Here is a 23,820-nt window from a genome sequence, read left to right as displayed (position 1 = left end):
AGAAACAGACTAAGAAATGACGTAAACACCATGATCAGAACCGCAAAAAGAAATTTCATCAACGACAAAACTGAGGAAAACAAAAACAAACCCTGCGAACTTTGGAAATTACTCAATAATCAACTAGGCTGCAGTAAAAAACTTAAAACCAGATTCTCAAACATAAACATAAAGACGGACAACACGCTCATCACAGACAAGCTGGATGTAGCCAATTACTTAAACATCTTCTTCACAAACATAGCCACAACACTGGTAAACAAACTACCCTCCCACTCAGGGCATTATGGGGTAGAACACATAGTAGCATACTACAAAAACCTAGGGGTCCACAAAGACGACTTCAAACTTGAAATGGTAACAACCGATGAGGTACTCAAAAAATTGAGCGCCCTCCAACCTAACAAGGCCACTGGCCATGACAACATCCCCTCCAAATTCCTCAGAGACGCAGCAGCCGCCATCACCCCAGTCATCACACACATAATAAACCTCTCTATAAAACAGGGGCACGTCCCCAAGGACTTCAAAATTGCGAGAGTGACCCCTCTGCACAAAAAGGGCAGCAAATTAGACCCAGGCAACTACCGCCCTGTTTCTATTCTTACCTCCATCTCGAAAGTCATAGAGAAAATAGTCTACGAACAGGTCGAAAAGTACCTGGCGGAAAAAAAATCTAATCTACGAATTCCAATCTGGCTTCAGAACGTCCCACTCCACTGACACATGCCTCCTCTATTTGAACGACCACATCAAACAAGAGGTGGACGCGGGCAAATACTGCGGCATGGTCATGCTGGACCTACAAAAGGCCTTCGACACTGTCAATCACTCCATTCTAATGGACAAGCTAAAAGCAATTGGTTTTGATAGCTTATCAGTGAGCTGGATGCAATCCTACCTGGAGGGGAGAGAACAGATGGTAGAGGTAAACGGTACTCTATCCCCCCCCCTCACAGTGAGCTGTGGTGTTCCACAAGGAAGCATACTAGGACCGCTACTCTTCCTAATTTATGCAAATGACATGTCGTCAGCCTGTGACTGCAACTTGTTCCTGTTTGCGGACGACTCAGCCCTGCTGGTCTCTGACAAGAACAAGTTGCAGGTTGAAAAAACCCTCAGCTCGGAACTAGGCAAAATCTGCATATGGCTCGCTAATAACAAACTATCATTACACATGGGCAAAACAGAGTCCATTCTCTTCGGTTCAAATAACAAACTCAGCAAGACCGACGGCTTCTCAGTTACAGTGGGTGACAATATTGTCACAAGGAAAGACGAAATTACCTACCTGGGTTCCATCCTAGAGGCAAATCTTTCCTGTGACAAAATGGCATCCAATGTAATAAAAAAAGTCAACCAACAAACTAGATTCTTGTACCGGATCTCCTCTCTGGTAAACAAGAATACCCTGAAGACTCTGGCAGGAGCACTCATTCAAGGGTACTATGACTATGCATGCACCTCATGGTACCAAAGCACCTCAAAGGCGCTTAAAACAAAATTACAAACATCACAAAACAAACTGGTCAGACTACTACTTGACCTGAACCCCAGAACCCACCTCACCCCTGCCCACTTTGACAACCTAGGATGGCTTAGAGTAGACGACAGAGTACAGCAACTTGCAATGGGCCTGGTCTACAAGATACACTATACGACCGGGGTGCCCATGTACATGTCAAAATACTTCCCAAAGGTCAGTGAATACCACAACCACTACACCAGAGGAAGCTCAACAAATCATGTTAAACCCAGATTCGGCTCAAACAAGGGACTAAACACGTTTCGCAATTATGCCACAACAATGTGGAACGCCCTACCCAAAGCTGTAAAGGAATGTGAATCCCTGCCCACATTCAAAACCGCTCTTAAAGAGCACCTACGGGAGGCTGCAATTCGAAACTGGCCACCGTAAATGCCCAAAACCCCCACCACCTCCTAATAGACAGTCTCCTCCCCACCGCATGTATATATTCCCTCCCCACCGTACGTATATTTCTCTCCCACCTACCCACCCCCTCATAATGTACAGTCCCCTCCCCATCATATGTATATACTCTGTCAGGATCTAGGGGTAACAGTACTGTATATTTGAATACCGTTTATGTCACAAATGTATCAGTACTAAATACCTATATGTCCCTATGCCATAAATGTCATGTATGTTGTGTATGTCATAAATGTCTATATGAATTGAAAATGGGGGACCCTGATGGAAACAAGACAAACGTCTTTCTAAGGTCTGCATCCCCTTAACAATTGTATGTATTGAGCCGTACTGTATTGTACCCATTCTGCAATCTGTTAAATAAAGTTTTCATTCATTCATTCATGCAATAGTCCAGCCTGGAGGAAACAAAGGCGTGGACGAGTTTCTCAGAATCTGCCAGGGTGAGTGAGGAACGGAGTTTAGTGATGTTTCTGAGGTGAAAGAAAGAGGTCTTGCAGAGGTGTTTGATGTGAGTTTCGTATGTGAGGTGGGGGTCCATTTTCTTTTTTTTAAACTTAAAATTTTATTAACATTTATAGACAAACAACACTTACACAAAAATTAAACTAACAACACAATAAGAGAGAATGCAGTGAACATAAATGGTTACATGGGTAGCATGGTTAGTTATATGGTTCCACTACAGTTGTTTTTCCAGGTACTTAATACAAAGACTGATTGTATACCGCCCTTAAACAGGCATAAAAAATCTGATACCTACTCAAAAGGATTAAATACTGACTAAGGCAAACATGTGTTCTTTCTTCCCTTATCCTTCGCCCTTTCTATTTCTTTTATATAAAATTTCTCTTTGCCTTTTGATTCACCCATATACAAACCACATCATCCCTGAATATTAATACAACACTGTTAAACAGACATAAATAATAAAGTACAAAAAACATAAAACAATTGTAATACCCAAAAAAAAAAATTAGAAAATAATAACTAAAGCAAAAGTGTGTGACATGGGTTCAGAGACCCTCCTTGAACTTCTTTCCTCCTTTACCCTTCGCCCTCTTGTGTTGCATTTAGTTCTTCCTCTGTGATGTCGTTTTCGTTCCCTCTATAATCCTCCCACTTTACCCATCTTTCTCCAAATTTCTCTTCCTGTAGCCTCAGCATGTGCGTTATCCTCTCCATATCCTGTATCGCCTCTACTATTCCTACCCATTGTGCTATTGTCGGTGGGTCTTCCTTGTACCACAGTCTCGTTATTGCTTTTCTGGCCGATATCAACATTATCTTTATTAAATACTTGTCCCCCCCTTGTATTCCCTTGTGTGTCAGGTCCCCTAAGTAAAGCACCAGTCCCGTTTGTGGTAATCCGTATCCTAATATTCTGATCATTGCCTCCCCTATCTCCTCCCAATACCCCTTCAGCTTCTGACATCCCCAGAATATGTGTGTGTGATTTGCCCCCTCCTTCCCACACATCCTCCAGCATGCTCTTTGTGTTGGTGCATATTTTCCCTTCAACTCTGGGGTTATAAAGAATCTGATTATGTTTTTCCATCCAAACTCTTTCCATATCCTCGATCCTGTTGTTGAATGTTGCACCTTGCATATGTTACCCCATTCCTTCCCTGTTATTCCTATCTCTAGTTAGCTCTCTCCCATTTCTCCCTTATGTAGTCTGTCGTGTGTCCCTTGCTGGTCATTATAGCCCGGTACAGTGTTGATATTACCCTTCCTTTCCCTCCTTCGTATGCCCTTACTATCATCCTAATTATTCCATTCTGTTCTTCGTCCTTGTCCCCTCTTATTTCTTTATTATAGTAATCTCTAATCTGTAGATATCTAAAGTGGTCCCTGTTTTCTAGTCCAAATTTCTCCTTTAATTTTTGTAATGTTTGCATTTCCCCCTTCTCTATCATTTTGCATATCGCTGTTGCCCCCCCCCCCCCCCCTCTGGGGGGTCCATTTTCACGCCCAAGTTGGTGACAGAGGGGAATGTCCTGACCGGAGAAGGAGATGGTGGTGATGGTGGATGACCGGACCTGGTGTAGGGTACCGATCAGCATGGCTTCTGTTTTGGAGCTGTTGACCTGGAGAAACCTGTGGTTCAAGACTGAAAAACAAGAAAAAAATATACAAAACCACTTAAAGGCCCAATCAGTCCAAAAGTAAAAAAAGAAATGGGTAGCTCCACCACCAAAAATAATAAACAGAAATGGAGACATATTTTCATTCTCTCGTCGTCTCAACTTTTGATGGACTACACTGGACAATGGGTAAATTAGTTTTTAATTGTATTTGTAGTTTTTTTGTGGTTGTAAAGGGCTTGTTCATTGGTAATGTTTATAAACAGTGCAGTAAAATATCTTTAGATTCAATTTGTGGTGCAATCAAAACCAGTGGACCCAGAAATCGGTCCAATGGGAATTTTCCATAGACACAAAAAAAATTGTTAGCTATGAAAACCATTTTGTTTCACTCATCGTGCATGCTGTCATTTGAAATTACGAGGGTTGTATTTTGTGAAGCTATTCTGAGTTCATTAGAATATATTTGTAACATTCAAAACGTGGCACAAAATACATCCCTTATAATTAGAAAAGTCTGCCAGATATGAATACCTTGGTATTCAAATGGTTAGCATTTCAAGCTAACATTTATTAATAGATGTCTATGGCCCATACGGTGGCCATTTTGCTCTTACAGTATGTCATGCTCAGGTTGTGTAGAGGAGCCAAAGCTATATATTTAGGTTATTGTATTATATGAATGTTTATATGTTTATTTTTATAACCTTACATTGAACCGGCATTAGGAATACTGATTGGATTTAGATAAAGTCATTGAACCGTCTTATTTGTCATAATAGAACATTCTAGAATTTGTGATGTCACAGTATGATGTCAAACATTCTAGAACATTTGTGATTCACAGTATGATGTCATAATCAAACATTCTAGAACATTTGTGATGTCAGTATGATGTCATAACCAAACATTCTAGAACATTTGTGTATCTATTCAACAATTCTCTCATGAGAGGTCAGTGTGCATCTTGAAACAGTGCATGACCAGTACTGAACAGATAGACTAAACAACATAGATTGAAGCCTGCATTTCTAGACCCGGGTGCCTTGCCTACCGTTTTGCTGTGGAAAGAGCCGGCAAGTTGATTTACTGCTTTCAGGTGTGTGAAGGATATATTTGTAACATTCAAAACATGGCACAAAATACATCCCTTATAATTAGAAATGTCTGCCAGATATGAGTATAAGAAAATACCTTGGTATTCAAATGGTTAGCATTTCAAGCTAACATTTATTAATAGATGTCTATGGCCCATATGGTGGCCATTTTGCTCTTACAGTAGTATGTCATGCTCGGTTGTGTAGAGGGCCAAAGCTATATATTTAGGTTATTGTATTATATGAATGTTTATATGTTTATTTTTATAACCTTACATTGAACCGGCATTAGGAATACTGATTGGATTTAGATAAAGTCATTGAACCGTCTTATTTGTCATAATAGAACATTCTAGAACATTTGTGATGTCACAGTATGATGTCAAACATGCTAGAACATTTGTGATGTGACAGTATGATGTCATAATCAAACATTCTAGAACATTTGTGATGTCAGTATGATGTCATAACCAAACATTCTAGAACATTTGTGTATCTATATATATTCAACAATTCTCTCATGAGAGGTCAGTGTGCATCTTGAAACAGTGCATGACCAGTACTGAACAGATAGACTAAACAACATAGATTGAAGCCTGCATTTCTAGACCCGGGTGCCTTGCCTACCGTTTTGCTGTGGAAAGAGCCGGCAAGTTGATTTACTGCTTTCAGGTGTGTGAAGGATATATTTGTAACATTCAAAACATGGCACAAAATACATCCCTTATAATTAGAAATGTCTGCCAGATATGAGTATAAGAAAATACCTTGGTATTCAAATGGTTAGCATTTCAAGCTAACATTTATTAATAGATGTCTATGGCCCATATGGTGGCCATTTTGCTCTTACAGTAGTATGTCATGCTCAGGTTGTGTAGAGGGCCAAAGCTATATATTTAGGTTATTGTATTATATGAATGTTTATATGTTTATTTTTATAACCTTACATTGAACCGGCATTAGGAATACTGATTGGATTTAGATAAAGTCATTGAACCGTCTTATTTGTCATAATAGAACATCCTAGAACATTTGTGATGTCACAGTATGATGTCAAACATGCTAGAACATTTGTGATGTGACAGTATGATGTCATAATCAAACATACTAGAACATTTGTGATGTCAGTATGATGTCATAACCAAACATTCTAGAACATTTGTGTATCTATATATATTCAACAATTCTCTCATGAGAGGTCAGTGTGCATCTTGAAACAGTGCTGAGCAGTACTGAACAGATAGACTAAACAACATAGATTGACGCCAGTGTAACGGGTGTAAAACTCACTCCCCAGAGGCATCCAAACTGAGCGCTTAGAAGGGAATTCCTTTCTTGGCGCAGCGGTTTGTGATGTCGCCCGCAGTGCGGACGCCTGGGGTTCGACTCCCACTCAAGGCATGGTCGAATTCGTGGCAGGAGCGAGTTGCCTCTGTTACACTGGTGCCGTGACCCGGATGCCTTGGGTGGTGTGAGTTTAGGGGGGGTGAGTGTAACGGGTGTAAAACTCACTCCCCAGAGGCATCCAAACTGAGCGCTTAGAAGGGAATTCCTTTCTTGGCGCAGCGGTTTGTGATGTCGCCCGCAGTGCGGACGCCTGGGGTTCGACTCCCACTCAAGGCATGGTCGAATTCGTGGCAGGGGCGAGTTGCCTCTGTTACACCTGCATTTCTAGACCCGGGTGCCTTGCCTATACCGTTTTGCTGTGGAAAGAGCCGGCAAGTTGATTTCAGGTGTGTGAAGGAATTTTGTCATGTGTCGAGTCGGCTGTGATTTTGGAGACTGGGAAAATACCGTTTTCTTACCTTGTAGTAGTGACGTGAATATTTAGGAAAATAGCTTTAGGACCACTTCTGTAAAGAGACTTTATTTTTCTTTATCAATGAAAGTGCTACTTACGAGTAAGCAACTGTAACCAGTAGAGTGGAATGTCGGCCCTCATAGGTTTGATTGATTGATTGATTGATTGAAAAGTTTATCATCATCGATTTCAGACGCCAGCCAAACCCCAAAACCCCCATATCCATCTCCGGCAAACCCATAATCACCACAGATTCCTTCAAATTTCTCGGCACTCACATAAGCAATAACCTCAAATGGAAAACCAACACAGACCACATACACAAAAAAGCAAATCAAAGACTCTTCTTCCTCCGCCAGCTTAAGAAATACAGAGTCAATAAACATCTCTTGCTCCGTTTCTACCAGGCCATTATACAAAGCATCCTCACCTTCTCCATAACTGTTTGGTACAGCAATCTGGACACTCACTCAAAAAACAAACTACAAAGAATCATCAATAAATCCTCAAAAATAATCTGCACCCCCCTCCCTTCTCTCGAATCACTCCACCGCCAAATCACAATCAGGAGAGCCAGAAAAATCATCTCCGACCCCACTCACCCAGCACACCACATCTTCCAGCTGCTGCCCTCCGGGAGGCGCTACAGATCCCTGACCACCAAAACATCCCGGTTCAAAAACAGCTTCTTCCCCACTGAACTCCCTGTTTTGATTGATTGATTGAAAAGTTTATTAACAGATTGCAGAATGGGTACAGTACAGTACAGCTCAATACATACAATTGTTAAGAGGATGCAGACCTGAGAAAGACTTTTGTCTTGTTTCCATCAGGGTCCCCCATTTTCAATTCATCATATGACACACATGACATACAGATAGACAGTACTGCTACATCTATACATTTATGACATACCAGATTTTCAAATACAGTACTGTTTGTGATACTAAAAAAATCCAGAAGAAGAGTATATACATTTGACATAGAAACTGTGCATTGGGGGAGGTTGGGTAGGTGGGGTGGGGCTGTACATTGGAGGTGGGGGGGGGGGGGGGGGGGTAGGGGGGACACACACTGTACATTGGAATACCAACATACATTTGACATGGAAACTGTACATTGGAGGAGGTTGGGTAGGTGGGTTGGGGTTGGGTGGGGCTGTACATTGGAATACTGACAAAGCCATGCTTGGTCTTTATTGTACAACTGGGTTAGGACATTTGTAGGGCCAGTTTTGAATTGCAGTCTCCTGTAGGTGTTCTTTGAGAGTGTTTTTGAAGGTGGGTAGTGATTTACATTCCTTTACAGCTTTGGGTAGGGCGTTCCACATTGTTGTGGCATAATTGCGAAACGTGTTTAGTCCCTTGTTTGAGCCGAATCTGGGTTTTACATGATTTGTGGAGCTCCCTCTGGTGTTGTGATCGTGGTATTCACTGACCTTTGGGAAGTATTTTGACATGTACATGGGTACCTTGGTCGTGTAGTGTATCTTGTAGACCAGGCCCATTGCAAGTTGCTGTACTCTGTTGTCTACTCTAAGCCATCCTAGGTTGGCAAAGTGTGCAGGGGTGAGGTGGGTTCTAGGAGTCAGGTCAAGCAGTAGTCTGACTAGTTTGTTTTGAGATGTTTGTAATTTGGTTTTTAGTGCCTTTGAGGTGCTTTGGTACCATGAGGTGCAAGCATAGTCGTAGTACCCTTGAATGAGTGCTCCTGCCAGAGTCTTCAGGGTATTCTTGTTTACCAGGGAGGAGATCCGGTACAAGAATCGAGTTCGTTGATTGACTTTTTTTATTACATTGGATGCCATTTTGTCACAGGAAAGATTAGCCTCTAGGATGGAACCTAGGTAGGTAATTTCATCTTTCCTTGTGACAATATTGTCACCCACTGTAACTGAGAAACCGTCTGTTTTGCTGAGTTTGTTATTTGAACCGAAGAGAATGGACTCTGTTTTGCCCATGTGTAATGATAGTTTGTTGTCGGCGAGCCATATGCAGATTTTGCCTAGTTCCGAGCTGAGGGTTTTTTCAACCTGTAACTTGTTCTTGTCAGAGACCAGCAGGGCTGAGTCGTCCGCAAACAGGAACAAGTTGCAGTCACAAGCTGACGACATGTCATTTGCATAAATTAGGAACAGTAGTGGTCCTAGTATGCTTCCTTGTGGAACACCACAGTTCACTGTAGCACCCCCCCCCCCCTCCCTGTAGTACCCCCCCGCAACCCCCCTTACCTCTGCTGACATGGACATGGACAACTCTGAACTGTATCTATGTAATTGTGTTTTCTTTTATGTACGCTGTAAGTGATGTTATATGTTCTATGTTTTATGTTGGAACTGCTATGCTATGCACTGAAACCAAATTCCACCAGCCTGGCTGGGTGGTCATTAAAGAAATTGAATTGAATTGATTAACAGATTGCAGAATGGGTACAGTACAGTACAGCTCAATACATACAATTGTTAAGGGGATGCAGACCAGAGAAAGACTTTCGTCTTGTTTACATCAGGGTCCCCCATTTTCAATTCATCATAACATATATGACATACATGACATACAGATAGACAGTACTGCTACATCTATACATTTATGACATATCAGATTTGCAAATACAGTACTGTTTGTGATACAAAAGTGTCCAGAAAAAGAGTGTATATACATTTGGTGTAGAAACTGTACATTGGAGGAGGTTGGGTGGGTGGGGTGGGGTTGGGTGGGCGGGTAAGGGCTGTACATTGGAGGTGGGGGGGGTTGGGTAGGGGACACACACACATTTTACACTGTACATTGGAATACTGACAAAGCCTTACTTGGTCATTTACTGTACAACTAGGTTAGGACATTTGTAGGGGCCAGTTTCGAATTGCAGTCTCACGTAGGTGTTTTTTGAGAGTGTTTTTGAAAGTGGGTAGTGATTCACATTCCTTTACGGCGTTCCACATTGATGTGGCATAATTGCTAAACGTGTTTAGTCCCTTGTTTGAGCCGAATCTGGGTTTTACATGATTTGTGGAGCTCCCTCTGGTGTTGTGATCGTGGTATTCACTGACCTTTGGGAAGTATTTTGACATGTACATGGGTACCTTGGTCGCGTAGTGTATTTTGTAGACCAGGCCCATTGCAAGTTACTGTACTCTGTCGTCTACTCTAAGCCATCCTAGGTTGTCAAAGTGGGCAGGGGTGAGGTTGGGTTCCTTTCCACTAGAGCGAGGCCAATGAGAAAATAATATAAAAGTGATCATAGTTTTCACTTTATCCACTATTAATTCTGGATTATACAACAGACATTTGATCAGATGGAGGTTCCTGAGACAACATCTTTGACAGATAGAGGCTAAGGAAACTAAAAAGGTTTAGAACCTCCGATGGCCCCGTTTGTATTTGTGTATTTTTATTTTTACTTTTATTCCTAGTTTAAAATGTTTGTCGGTGTTATCTGTGAAAAGGCAAAAATGGCTAATATTCCTCCGCCTCCTCCTGTTTCAAAATAGGCCCCGGAAGAGGAGGGACTCCAACACTCCATCTCGCTGGTCGCCATAAAACCTGCTGCTTGCTGACACTGAACGCCATTTTGAGAGCAAGGACAGACCAGAAGGCTGATCTAGGAGAAAGACACGGTTACCAGACGGCCATTTCTCTTCGCTTTCGTATTTTTTTCCATTGGTATTTTTGGTAATTCGAACCGGCCAAGAAAAAATGGCTCAGAGGTTCAATCAAAGAAATTACGGCGGCGGCGGTGCAATGAACACATTTCAGCAGCGCAGGGGCGGCGGCGGCGGCCCCGGCGGACCGATGCGAGGTGGACTGATGGGGAACCCGAATTTCAGAAATCACCCGTTTCAGAACCAAAACCAGCAGAATCGAGGAGGACACCAGGGCAATAACTTCAACAAACTACCGACCCCGGTACCACAGGTGCCGCAGGTGCCACAGGCGACCCCCCCGAAGCCACAGCAGCCGACGATCATTCCCCAGCAGCCGGGCATTGGGATCCGGCCTCCCCCGACCCCAGGCCCGGCGCTGACGATGAAAGGCCCGATGCAGCAGCAGCAGAAAACACCGCCCGTCGCCGCTGCCTCGCCTGCCCCCGCCGCATCGCCTGCCCCGACTCCTACTCCCACACCGACTCCTTCTCCTACTCCCACCCCGACCCCTGCCAAGGCCCCGGCGCCCGCCCCTGCCCCCGCAGCCCCACAGCCACCGAAGATCGTGTCTCCAGCACCGAAGCCAAACCTATCATCGCCGCCTCCACCAAACCAAGCCAACAAAAACCAGAATCAGAATCAGAATCAGAACCAACAGCAGAAACAACAAGGCAATGTTAACGTTAACAATCAACCCAAGCCGATGCTCCCACCACAGGCGCCGATGCTCCCACCACAGGCGAAGGCCCCGATGCTCCCACCACAGGCGAAGGCCCCGATGCTCCCACCACAGGCGAAGGCCCCGATGCTCCCACCACAGGCGAAGTTGCCGATGCTCCCACCACAGGCACCGGGCCCGAAACAGGGCCCCAGGCAGCAGCAGCAGCACAACCAGCAGCATAACCAGCAGCAGCAACATAACCAGCAGCATCATCAACAACAACGGGAACAAAGGAGGTCTTCATTCGGGAACGATGGAAGCCACCACCAAGTATGTGGAACGTTGATTACACTTTATTAAAAAAAAAATCACATATATTAAATTTGTAACTGAGCTTTAAGTCTAAATGTTTTGTGGGGGTTGGGCGGTGTTTCACTTGAGGAACAGAGTTTATACATGGTCGTTCCAATAGGGTCCAGCTGCAGCGCCGGAGAATCCTCACTGGGCACTGCTTAGGCCCTCTTTCGAAGTCTGTTATGCTTAGGAGTTTGGAATCAGGGCTGCTGGTCTATCGCCCTACTCTAAAGAAACTAAGCATAACCAGTTCGAAACAAGGCGAACATTAATAAAATGTTCAATCAATCCAACACGCTCACTTAAAACAGCGCAGGTTCGTGGCTGCCACAGGCTTGCCCAGTGAGAGGATTCTCCGGCGCTGCAGCTGGACCCCACACGCTCCATTACAACGAACCACGGACGTCCGCCATCTTAGATCATCCTCGCGAACATTTATAAACGTCTTAATCGCATCACACATTGTCTAAACTCTAGATAACGAAGTATTTATAGTTTAAGATATCTACTAGCATTATCGATTTCCATAAATACATCGTGTTGTTATACTAGGGGATGTTTGATATCTAGGTAAAGTTGGCTGTGGCTTAATGCATCGTGGCGTGTGGGGGATGGGAAGGCTTTTCCCTGACTAGGGCAGTACGTGCTTCGATTTATTTAGCTACCGTTGTATTATGTTGTGTTCTAGCTACGTTTTAAAGGATAAACTCTCAATGTCCATGTTGGATTTTTTTTTACCAGGGATATAACGTTTGCCGTTAATATATATAGTCTTACGCGTACATGTGACATAGGCCTAATCAAATTGATGTGACGATACAGACTGCGTGGCAATAAAGTGAGGGGCATAAAATCAAACCTTACACTGTAATAAATACATTTACTCAATCAGGTTGTTGGCTAATTTGTAGTTTATATTTACGCCATACCCGTGTACAGGGTGTAATTTTTTTTCTTTTGGGTATCTCCCCCCCCCCCCCCCCCACATCCTTCTAGTTTGTTAGGGCAGGCTGTACCACTGATATCATATATTTGGATCCTTTATTACCATTAATTTAAAGCAGTGCTTGTGTTTTTTTTTAAATGGGAATTGATTGTAATGTGTTGTCAATTTCAACAGCAACAGCAGCAGCAGCAACAACAACGGGAACAGCGGGAACAAAAGAAGGCTCCGGCTCCAGCGCCAGCCGCGAAGGACGATGGAGCCGCCCCTAGTAATGTATGTGGAACGTTTATTAAACGTTAATATAGTAATACTAACTTATTTGACTTGCATCAGAGTATACATTTTTATTAAGATTGTGATGCCAACTATGTTGTTGTGTACTTGTGTCCCGAGGTCAAGGTTATTATATATGGGCTTTGTGACTTAAGGCTGTCCTCTGGTAGTGTATCTTAGACTTAGAAATGCACCTTTTAATAAGTCAGGGGCCGTGCTAGATGGTCAAAACTGACATCAAAGATCTAAGATTTTGGCCTCATGTAGGTTTACTCGGGGTTCCCATGGTACCTGGAAAACATGGAATTAATGTTTTCATTTTCCAGGTATGGAAAAGTCATGGAAACTGAGCAGAAGTGAACACTTACATGGAAATAGAACCAGTTGTCCTGGACAATTGTATTGGATGATGTGTAAAATGGTAATAAAATGAAACTATTGAGCACAAAATTAACATGAGTTTATAAAAACCCTCTTGGCATCCTATATGGTATGTTGGAATTTGATACAGGCAACTTGGCGATATGGACTTTAAAAGTATAGTTTCGGATTGGTGGACTTCAGGAATAATAACATTACTCGCGATCTCAATAGAAGGGTCAAATACATGCATTTCCCAGCCAACACTGGAGCCTTGACATCTACAGTCTGTCTTGTTTTGTATGAATGAGTAGAAATTAAAAACGGTAATCTTGTTTTATTGTTTTATGTGATATAGATAAAGATATTGTTTCATTGTGTATTTAACTTTACATTTGCGCTTCATTACTTTACAAAAGTTATACTGGCACCTCTAATACAGCAATGGATTATGGGTAAATGTAATGTTAAAGCAGTGCCAATGTAAGACTGACTACATTAAACGACTGACAATAATATAGTATAAAGTAGGGTATTATTTGGCCTAAAGAATGATGTTGGCTCACCCTACTCGCATGTTGAGGGAGCGCACCATTCATTATACACTGAGAAACCACGGCATAGTGAGCTCTCCGGGAACAACCCCACTTTGCCCGACATTTTCTTGGCAACCTTCTTCTGGTCTGACATCCTTTGCTAGCGGTCTAATCTACACTGCTTCCACCTATCGTCACAGAGGGGAATTGCAGCCATTTTGTATAAATAAAAAGAAATGTGGGAAAATACAGGAAAATATTTTAACGTGGCGACGGCGGGAGAGAAGGTTGAAATACGGCAGAATCCTGGAAAAATGGGATGGTTACAAGTATGACATGGAGCGCAATCTTGCTAGCCAACATTCAGTTTGCTAACTAACTAGCTACTAGCTAGTGTTGGCTAGCTTGCATTGCTAGCTAACTACCAATACATTTTCACATTAGGCTGTGACATTACTTCTATACTAGTTAACATGAATAGTCTAGTCTTGATACATTTTGTAACATTCATTCTTATATCTACTATAGCCTTTTTTATTTTTTTATTAATAGATCACTTAATATGGTACCTGGAAAATCAGGAGGTAGCATGGAAAAAATGTCAATGCAAGCGTGGGAACCCTGTTACTGATTTATGCCTTTTGCCAATTTCTGCATTTTGGATTATCCTGATTATTGAAATTAATCTACAGGAGCTGAGGGCAACGCTGTCTGTGCTGCTCAAACCCGGTGAAAAGACCTACACTCAGCGCTGCCGTTTGTTCATTGGTAACCTGCCCAATGACATCTCAGAGGAGGAGTTCAAGAAGCTATTTGCAAAATATGGAGAGCCCAGCGAGATCTTCATTAACAAGAACAAAGGCTTTGGCTTCATTCGATTGGTGAGCATAACCACATTGGCCTTACATATACACTCTGAGAACCTTCACTTCGGTGTCTTGTTCATTTACAGTCGTTTCCCCTTTGTCTCTTACAGGAGTCCCGTACGTTGGCGGAGATCGCCAAGGCAGAACTCGATGATATACCCATGAAAGGCAGGCCACTGCGTGTTCGCTTTGCCACTCACTCTGCAGCTCTGTCCATAAAGAACCTGTGCCCCTTCGTCTCCAACGAGCTCTTAGAAGAGGCCTTCTCGCAGTTTGGAGCTGTGGAGCGGGCGGTGGTGATTGTGGACGACCGCGGGCGCTCCTCCGGAAGGGGCATCGTGGAATACGCTTCCAAACTGGCGGCCAGGAAGGCCTTGGACCGCTGCTGCGATGGTGTCTTTCTGCTCACCACGTAAGTTGCTTTTGAATTTGTAGCCCAGTGGGTTGTATCTGTGAATTACTTATTCCATATATAAACCAACATTCTTTTAGGTAGCCTTGATGCTTTTGAATACGGTCATCATGATTGAACCTTCTTCCTGGTCACAGGTCACCCCGTCCCGTTGCTGTTGAGCCCCTCGAACAGTACGATGATGAGGATGGTCTTCCAGAGAAGCTGGCACAGAAGAACCCAAGATATCAGAAGTAAGCCCTGCTTCTCTTCCCCCAACCCCCACTTGGCAATCGTGTTTATCTTCCTGTTGGATGAATGGTCAAGTGAATTCTTTTCACTGTGGCCAGGTGCTGGGCGACCGCGTGGTCTTTGTAGTGTAAATGATTTAGCCCAGATCTCTTCATGTCCGGCAGATGGTCCGGGTGGGGGGTTGTGTGTTCTTGGTTTCACAGCTGTTCAAAATCAATTCACACGCCTTCTCTGGGGGGGTTGGGGGTTGTCGCTTTTGGGACACAATGCCACACTTTACCAACACCATTACCCCCCATATTGTCAGATTTAGATGTGATGGAGACTTTTAATGTGTAAGGATTTAATTTCTTCTGGAACACAGCTGTTGTCTATTGTTGACTATCATTAGCTCTTGGAGAAAAGGTGAGGTAGGGAATCATTTTCTGCTCGACACGTAGGAGTGCCCAACTTTTAGCAAATGTCATGACTAGAGTAAAGTAGTTAAATATTACTATCAAGTTAACTATTTTTGGGCACCATAACATATGCCCTGTGGTAGTCTTGTCTACCCATGGATTCTTGTGATTTATTGATTTGCATTTATTTATTTGAACTCATACATTCAACCCTAATGGAGATTCCTTGGATCCCCTCTAGCTCCTATTGTAATTTCCTGATGTTCTTTGCGTGTGTTTGATGTCCTGATAACATTCCTGCTTGTGTTTTTCTTGCCCTCAGGGAACGAGAGGAGCCCCCTCGTTTCGCCCGTCCAGGCACTTTTGAGTTTGAGTACAGCAAGCGCTGGAAGTCTCTGGATGAGATGGAGAAGCAGCAGAGGCAGCAGGTGGAGAAGAACATGAGAGAGGCCCGCGAGAAGCTGGAGAGTGAGATGGACGACGCCTACCATGAGCACCAGGCCAACATGCTGCGCCAAGGCAAGTGTGGTGCCGTACACGTTAGGAATGCCGGTTCTTTAATTAAGACCACCTAGTACTCTGCTCGTGTCTCGCTGTTAGAATAGAAGGACTTTATTGATCCTGAGCGAAATTCAGCACTACAGATCGCCCACGATAAACATTTAGCTAGTCAAAAATAAGAATAAAAATACATTCAAGGATATAATTCTAAAATATGTGTATATACATTCTAAAATTTCCAGATATGAAAGTGTTTATTCTAAATCTAAACAGTGATGATAAACTCACCCAATAATGGTCATCATGCGTAGACGGGTAAATGCAAGTTACGGTTAAGTGACTTATAATGGGCTGCAATCATTTGGAGTCTTAAGGATTTAACCGATCAAAGAAACACTCTGAATCCATTAGACGACTGCTGACGTTAAATGACTGCTGCTGGAGTTCAATTTCCATGTCTTCATACAGATCTGCTGAGGCGGCAGGAGGAGCTCAGGCGCATGGAGGAGATGCACAGTGCGGAGATGGCCAAGAGAAAAGAGATGCAGCTCAGGTATTTACATTTTAGACTGTTTAGCTATTATCATCAGGCCGTTTAACCTGTTCCACCTGTGCGGTCCATCGGCGGACCGCAAATGACATCTGGTCATAAATCAATATTTTTACGCCTGTACCTTGTGCATTCCAGATCTTATTGACATCACACTTCAGACTGCCAAATTCATATACCGACTAAGCAAAACCCACTTTCCACAATATGTCCCTTGTAAAACATTTTCCTCATGTCTAAGATATTTATCTGTGTTTAAACAGACAGGATGAGGAGCGCCAAAGGCGCGAGGAGGAGATGATCCGCCACCGAGAGGTCGAGGAGCAGATGCGTCGCCAGAGGGAGGAGAAGTTCAGAGGGATGGGCAACTTCATGGACGTGAGTAGAACTGCTGCTGGTTGTAGACTCTATTCTGGAGAGTAAAGGGCTTCAGAGTGGACCGTTGATATTGTGGATTATAATGGTGGTTAACAATTAGAAGTAATGACATGTTTTTCATTTCATTAAGTGGTGTAATGGTGTCCCTCCCTTCCCCTTTTGCTTTTTATCTTCTAGCGGGACAGAGAAATGAGGATGAGTCAAGGTGGAGCCATGGGCATGACCGGTTTGTAATATATTTATTTTCTTACTTAGTAGCCAGTCACTAGTTACCTTTTCTTTTCCAGTCATTAACGAATGAGTAGGTTGCTGATGAAGTGAAAACGTTTTAAACTATGGAACAATTCATTTCTGCCGGCATAACGGTGAATTTTAGAATCCACGATGGATTTATGGATATTTTAGTTCCTCTGATTAGGAAGGCCCCCGTGCAGGCTTTCTCTGATGTCTGTGCCCTCTGTAAATGTATGACATGCAGTCTTGTTGTCCTTGTTAGACATGCCATTTGGCACATCACCCAACCAGAAGTTCCCCATGAGCGGAATGGGCTTTGAGGGACAACAGGGCATGGGGGGAGCCACAGCCGGCGGAGCCGGAGGAGCAGCTGCAGCAGCAGCCGGAGGTGGTGGAGGCCTGATGTCCAACGAAATGGTAATGTATCCCACATAGGGATAGATCAGTAGTTCTTAGTACTAGTTTGTGGCTGGTTTTCCTACTTGTTGGAAAAGTCTCCCAGTTGCGTTAATGGAGAAGTGAAGCTGGTGTTTTTTTGGCTAGTAAATTCAGTTTGAGTGGGAGAGCTGTGGATATGCTCCCATATGACGCCACGCGTCACTAGATGGCTCTTGATGCACGTTGAGTGCGTTAGATGTGGTGCCTGCCCGAAAGTGTGTTCATCCATGTCGAGCCATGCCCTCAGTTTCCTTAAACAAGACTCTGCCTGCGTTCCAGCTGAAAATAGTCAACCTGCACTAAGCTATAGCGAGTTGCTCTGCAGTGCTCTCTCCGAACTGTAAACAGATCAGTGGCTCTGCTACAAGCCTGTGTGTTGTGGACCTCCTATTGCAAGCCCTGTCTCCTGTGAGCTGGACAGGCACGTCTCTTGGCAAGAGGAAGAATGTCATCCCGAAGCATTTTTCCCTCCCTTTTTCCCTGCCATGGCTGAAAATATGGGTTTGACGTAGTTGTAAATCCTATTGTCCATACTGTGCCGATAGATTCGTATATCATTGAAGGATACAAGTGTTGTGTGAAGAACCTGAGTAATCTAGGGGTGGCAATGTGAAGTCTTTGAACCTCTCTTGAGAATAACTTCTGCGACATGGAAGTAGTGAACTGCCTGCTAGTAGAGTAGCAACTTGTAACTTTTGAACGGTCACTTTTTTTGGGCCCAAGCAGTTGAAATCAGATGTTTTAGTGCAGGTTGACAGTTTGAGGCTTTTAAAAAATGAGTAAAGGTGAACATGTGCAAATTGCAGAGCATAACGTTTGGAACTGAGGGTGGCACACATGGCCTCGCAACCGCTCCTTCTGTAGGTCTGTATACTGGATAATATCCCTTAATTTCATTAGCTAGTTGAGCCTTGAGTGAACAGCAGGATCTTAGTACTGATCTTTGCTTCGCCACTGGCATACATTTGCTACACGAGTCTAGTAAACTAGTAAAGATATAGTTGCTTCATGGTTTCTAAATGTGTAAAGAAATTCTCAAATGCAAAACATGTTTGAGATCTGCTTTCATTCTTGTATTAGCAGATCATTTCAAATGGATAAATATGCTCAGCTTTTGACATTTAGACTTGTTGCTCGGTTATCATCATTGATCCCCTCACAGGAATTGAAAATTGTGGGCGGCTGGGTGGCGTAGCGGAGATTGCGCTCGTCACCAATGCAAGAGACTCCGGTATCGAATCCCAGTCTCACCATTGCCTTCGGCTTGGGCCGGCCGTCGTACTGGCTCATTTGGCAGAGTCAGCGGGTGGAAGTCGATGGGTGGGGATTGGACATTGTGGACAGCGACCCCTACGGGTCAGTTGGGAGACGCCTGCACAGCAGAGACAGGAAGTGGCGAGGGTAGTGTGAGCCTCCCATGCGTTACACCTCGCCATTGAGAGTCCGTGCTGGAAGGCAAAAAGATGTGACGGGCTGCCTCCGTGTGCCAGAGGGAACATGTGATGCAAGGCTTCTATCCTCTCTACAACCGACCAGTGGGGGGCATAGTCGAGCAACGTTCAAGACGGGGGAAGGGATAATTGGATACACGAAAATTGGGATGGGAGAAAAATAGGAAATAAGGAGAAAGTGGATAAAAAAATTAATTGGAAATAGTTTCAGACTACTATTGTGGAAGCAAAGCTTATGCTTTGGTGTGAAACCAACTCGTTTGCAGGACTACAGTTTAGCTTAAATCTGCACCACTGTTTTGTATGTCATCATTTAGTAAAAGTGAGTTGATGTCAGCAGTCCTAGTCCTCACAAGACATAATTTTTATTCCTTCAAGCTCATCTTTACTTTTACTTTGACCACAGCATTTAAATGTAGCCTAATCTGTTACTTAGCTGTGCTCTTGCTATGAATTGTGGCCTGCTCTGTCCAGATTCAAGATTTCCTTGAACTCAAAACCTCTCCTGAAAAGAATATTTAGCACACACATTAATGAATTTATGACCATGTCAATGTCCTGTGTAATATGATTGTTAGGTTTGTCTGTTGCCAAATCATTGTACGATGCCGTCTTTGGCAGTCATTTTCATAATTCAAGATCTCTGGCCGTTGTGGAGAGAGAATCGACTGACTTGAAAAAGAACCCCCTCATCTGAATCGGCCTAATTTATCTAGACTATGCCATCAGAGATGGGGGACTTAAGGGCGTCCACACACACTGCGATTTTTGCCATATTTTTAAATGTATTATATGCCAGATTGTTGCCATCGACCATTTGGGACTGTTGGAGTTGGCGCCCCTAGGCTGTCATACTGGGGTGATGCAAGGCTGCATCCTGCAACGGCCAACATGCACCATTTCAGCCTCACTTTACTGCTGGCCCAGCACGACATCGCACCACATGTACAAATCGACCCATCTCAAACCCCGCCTTAGTTTCTTCATCCTCCAATCACAACTGTGTTCAGTCGGCCAAAGGAAAAGATGTCTGTTTTGAGATGGGTCAATTATTTCCATCTGCTTTTTTTGTTACGTAGTTTGCTTCCCCCGGCAGCTGTCGTGGTCAGAGTTATGTCCCAGATGACACGAGGCATGCATTCATATGCCATAGAACTGTCAGTCATTCAGTAATTCACTCATAGTTTAGCCACTTTGCCCCTAGTAGAGGCTCACAGGCATGGCACTTTGTGTGCAAGACCAGTTAAATCTATGACACAAAGGTCCCTTTTTATTTTTTTTTAAATTCATTTTTTATTATACACTGGCCTTCCAAGCATGTGGGCATTGCTTTGTGCTTTCTGGTACCTCACCGGGATCCCTCTGTGGCACCAGTCTCTTGAGTTACTGAGACTGACTGAACCTCACCGGAGCCTGTAGGAGCCTGTAGGACGAACGACCCCAAGGTCAGCCGGCAATCGTTCACGCCGAAAGATTTAGTCTTGAAGAGCTAAAGATGGCCAAAAACGCAGTGTGTGTGGTGACTTAAAAGAGTAGCTAATTCAATTAGGCGCTTTTGGACCAACCGTTTCTGGGGACTCCCTGATAGGAAGTTGGAACTGCTCACCTGGGAGCTCTCCAGAGAACTACATATCTTCAGTGCTTTTCCCCCCCCATTTGCATTCGCACCACCAATAGGATCGCTGAAGTGATGTAAGCTGGTCGCCAGGGTTCCCGTTGTCCGGTAATTACCGGTTTTTGACCGGCAAAATCTGTTGAAGTCCGACATATTTAATCTCTCCGGTCATAATGTCCGTGAAAATAATTCCCTCTAAGCACAATTTGATTATTTGAATTGTATTAAAATAGGCTAAAATTAAATAGCCTATGCGATGAACGAAACAATCATTACATTTGTTTCATCGTTGCTTCACCAAGCAGGTCTAATAATGACAACGATGTTGTCAGCCGGAGCTTAGTGCTGGATTTGCGAGAGCATGCAGCTGCAGAGCCACAGAACCCGAGCTGTGCCCGCACAGTGCAGTACTCTATTTCAGCCATTGGCAATTCAGCTGTTGGGTGGGGGGCGCTGCTGAGTGGTCCCCAGACCGGACGTGAAAACGCCGCTCTCTGCGGCTGCATGCTCTCGCAAATCCAGCAGCACCAAGTCGTTGGGAGGTGGAGATATACATCACGCAAACCCACAATAATGTTGCCGTCTCTCTCTGCCAAATTTATCAGTTCTTCGCTTGATATAATTAATACAAATGTCCAATATAACGGAATTCGTTAGCTCATAAAAATGTGACTATAACAGACTGCTGTTTATTAATGTCGGGCAGACTGCCCACCGACAACTCAAGTCGGCAGCAGCACGAAGTCTCGAGACTTATTTTATTTGGAATATATTAAAAAGTAGCCTAGTTTTAAGTTAAAATATTATAAATGCCTTGATGATGTCATTCTTTATATAGGCCTATCAATTGTTTTTAAGCTCAATAAACTCTGACCGGAATTGATCCCATTTGTCCGGTAGTTTGAAATAGGCAAAAAATAAAAAATTAACTGAAACCCTGCTGGCCGCACTTCTGCCTTTTTCCCGGAGACTGGACAGTGGCTGGGCATGTAGTGGGGAAACCTTGCCTGCATGCCAGTTTGGCCAAATAGCAAACATTGGAAATAACTTGATGCTTCACCTATAAACACAAACATGCGGTCTTGTCGTAATTCGCTGAGAAGTTGGATCACTAAATTGATTAACTTTAAAACTAGGGGTGCTCTGATACCAGGCTAAAATAGAAGAATTTCCCAGATACTAAAATATGATGCCAAGAAATGCGTCTTAACGTACCAGTAATCAAAGCAGTCACTTGATGTGCTGCATTTTTGACACATTACTTCACTCTTAATCTTTGTCTAATGACTCCAAATTGACGGTCCAAGTCTACACTCATTAAAACTAGATCTGATCTGTACTCTATATCCACCAAAGCCCAGGTTTTGGCATCTGGACTGAAAGTTGGTCTGTGCATCCCTACTTAGAAGAACTAAGCACTTCCTGGTTTGATGACGAGATGAGTGGTCAAATGGTCAAATAGCGAACATTAAATACGTAACTTACAAACTAAAAACTGTTCTGACGGCACAGGTATTTCATCTACAGTACGAGGTTGACTCTGGCATTGGCTGGTCTGCTCTCCAGCTGAGCACAGCTGACCACACGAACATGAGATGTCGTCTCCCCCAATTACTGCACTTGCATCACTCAGGTTCTTATTGTGCTGTAGAATACCTACCCTGAAGTAGGAGCTAATAATCTTCACTTCCTGCAGTGTGGACACAAAAAAAGGGGTAGTTCCTCCAATAGTTGGTCTGAAAGCGCCCGTTAGCCTGCCAGCCCCCGCCCCCATAAATTATGTTTGTACAACAAGTGCATTCATTTAACGATTATATAAGGAACATTATTATACTCTTATCTGATTTACTTGATTCCTCTCTACGTAGAAATGTTGGCATTTTACAGCATCGACACACGTTGTGACCGTGAGGAGCTGACTGCTTGCTGGCATTCACAAAGTACTCCACCATTTGCCACCAGTGAAGAATTTAGGTCAATCTTAGGCATGCAGTGGAGAGACCATGCTAGGTAGGCACTGACTAACGAAAGCATTACCCTTTCTTCCTTCTCCGTATGTAACCTGTGGCACCTGTGGACCTTCATATTGGAACGAACGTAATCATCGGATGTGTCTCCTGCTGCTTGTGTTGTAAATCTCACAAAATATAAAAACGAACCACTTCTCTCGGCATTCCCTTTTCCCCTCCTCCCCCCCCCCCCTCCCCCTATGGACATGAACTGTGTGCTTTTGCACTGATCCAATGCCCCTCTCTCTCTCAATCTACCTCCGTGGTAAATTGCTCCCTGCAGCGCAATGAGCGCTTCCAACAGGGTGGTCAAAGGGGCATGGGTTCTGGCCAGCAAGGGTTTGGCAGGGTCCGTGAGGAGTTTGATGGACCTGCCAAGAAACCCCGCTTTTAAAACATGCTCGTTGTCATTCTCATAGCAGCACTCTTTGTGTGTAGATTCTTTAAAAACAACTATTGAGTCCTAACTGTTGTATTTAAGTTCAAAGTGTTCTTGCATTTTAGCCTGAAGACTCGTACATTTTATGGCAAGTTCGATATTTTCCATTTTATTTTGTATTTTGAGTAGTGGTGATAATAGTAGTCACCCATGTGATCTAGAGGCGCTAGCTCACCCTTGTATAATTTTCTTTACAGTTGTATTCATGCTCTGTTACTCGTCGTTGAAGTGGTAATTGTTCAAATCTATCAACTTTCTATCTATGGCTGTGTTTTTGTGCCATTTAAAAATTGAAGTAGAAGCATGTATTCCAATAAAGAGTTCAGTTCTATCAAATCTCATTTTATTCATGGACAGGTGAAATTTGTCAAATAGTTAGCAAAAAAACGGGCAACAAGATGTGTTCTGTGTAGTTGCCCTAGATCAATTGTTGAACAAAGAAAAATAGGAATATTACCTACTGGATTGAGAATTTTAAACTTAAATAAGTGGACAGTCTTAAATGTATCCATAAATGGCTGTTTTGCAGCTGCTCTGCCCTTTCATTGGGCAAAATTTGTATAGACACTGTCCTGCTCTACTTTTTCTC

At 43.4% G+C, this 23,820-nt stretch overlaps 1 protein-coding gene across 2 annotated transcripts; it reads left to right on the top strand.

Moving 5' to 3' along the window:
* The first annotated feature begins 10,489 nt into the window (after positions 1 to 10,489).
* sfpq (splicing factor proline/glutamine-rich) lies at positions 10,490 to 23,572 on the top strand. Of its 2 annotated transcripts, none has more exons than XM_084313428.1 (11): positions 10,490 to 11,570; positions 12,721 to 12,813; positions 14,402 to 14,590; positions 14,686 to 14,987; positions 15,125 to 15,220; positions 15,939 to 16,135; positions 16,586 to 16,670; positions 16,931 to 17,045; positions 17,223 to 17,271; positions 17,542 to 17,696; positions 23,076 to 23,572. In XM_084313428.1, exons 1-11 carry the CDS (start codon positions 10,632 to 10,634, stop codon positions 23,184 to 23,186), a joined length of 2,331 nt encoding a protein of 776 aa, XP_084169554.1. In that variant the 5' UTR covers positions 10,490 to 10,631; the 3' UTR covers positions 23,187 to 23,572. The 2 variants fall into 2 exon arrangements, with proteins under 2 accessions (XP_084169554.1, XP_084169553.1); XM_084313427.1 differs by having other exon boundaries at positions 12,715 to 12,813.
* The last annotated feature ends 248 nt before the right edge of the window (positions 23,573 to 23,820 follow it).

The sequence above is a fragment of the Notolepis coatsorum genome (assembly GCF_963971535.1).
Source record: "Notolepis coatsorum genome assembly, chromosome: 4".
Lineage (NCBI taxonomy): Eukaryota > Metazoa > Chordata > Actinopteri > Aulopiformes > Paralepididae > Notolepis > Notolepis coatsorum.
Note: the sequence above shows the minus strand (reverse complement) of the source record. Positions and strands in the feature narration are given on the sequence as shown.

Coding starts and splice junctions, on each gene's coding strand:
- sfpq (XM_084313427.1), top strand. CDS start 10,632: ATGGCTCAGAGGTTCAATCAAAGAAATTACGGCGGCGGCGGTGCAATG. Junction 15,221..15,938: donor AAGAACCCAAGATATCAGAA/GTAAGCCCTGCT, acceptor TCTTGCCCTCAG/GGAACGAGAGGAGCCCCCTC. Junction 16,136..16,585: donor GGCCAACATGCTGCGCCAAG/GCAAGTGTGGTG, acceptor GTCTTCATACAG/ATCTGCTGAGGCGGCAGGAG.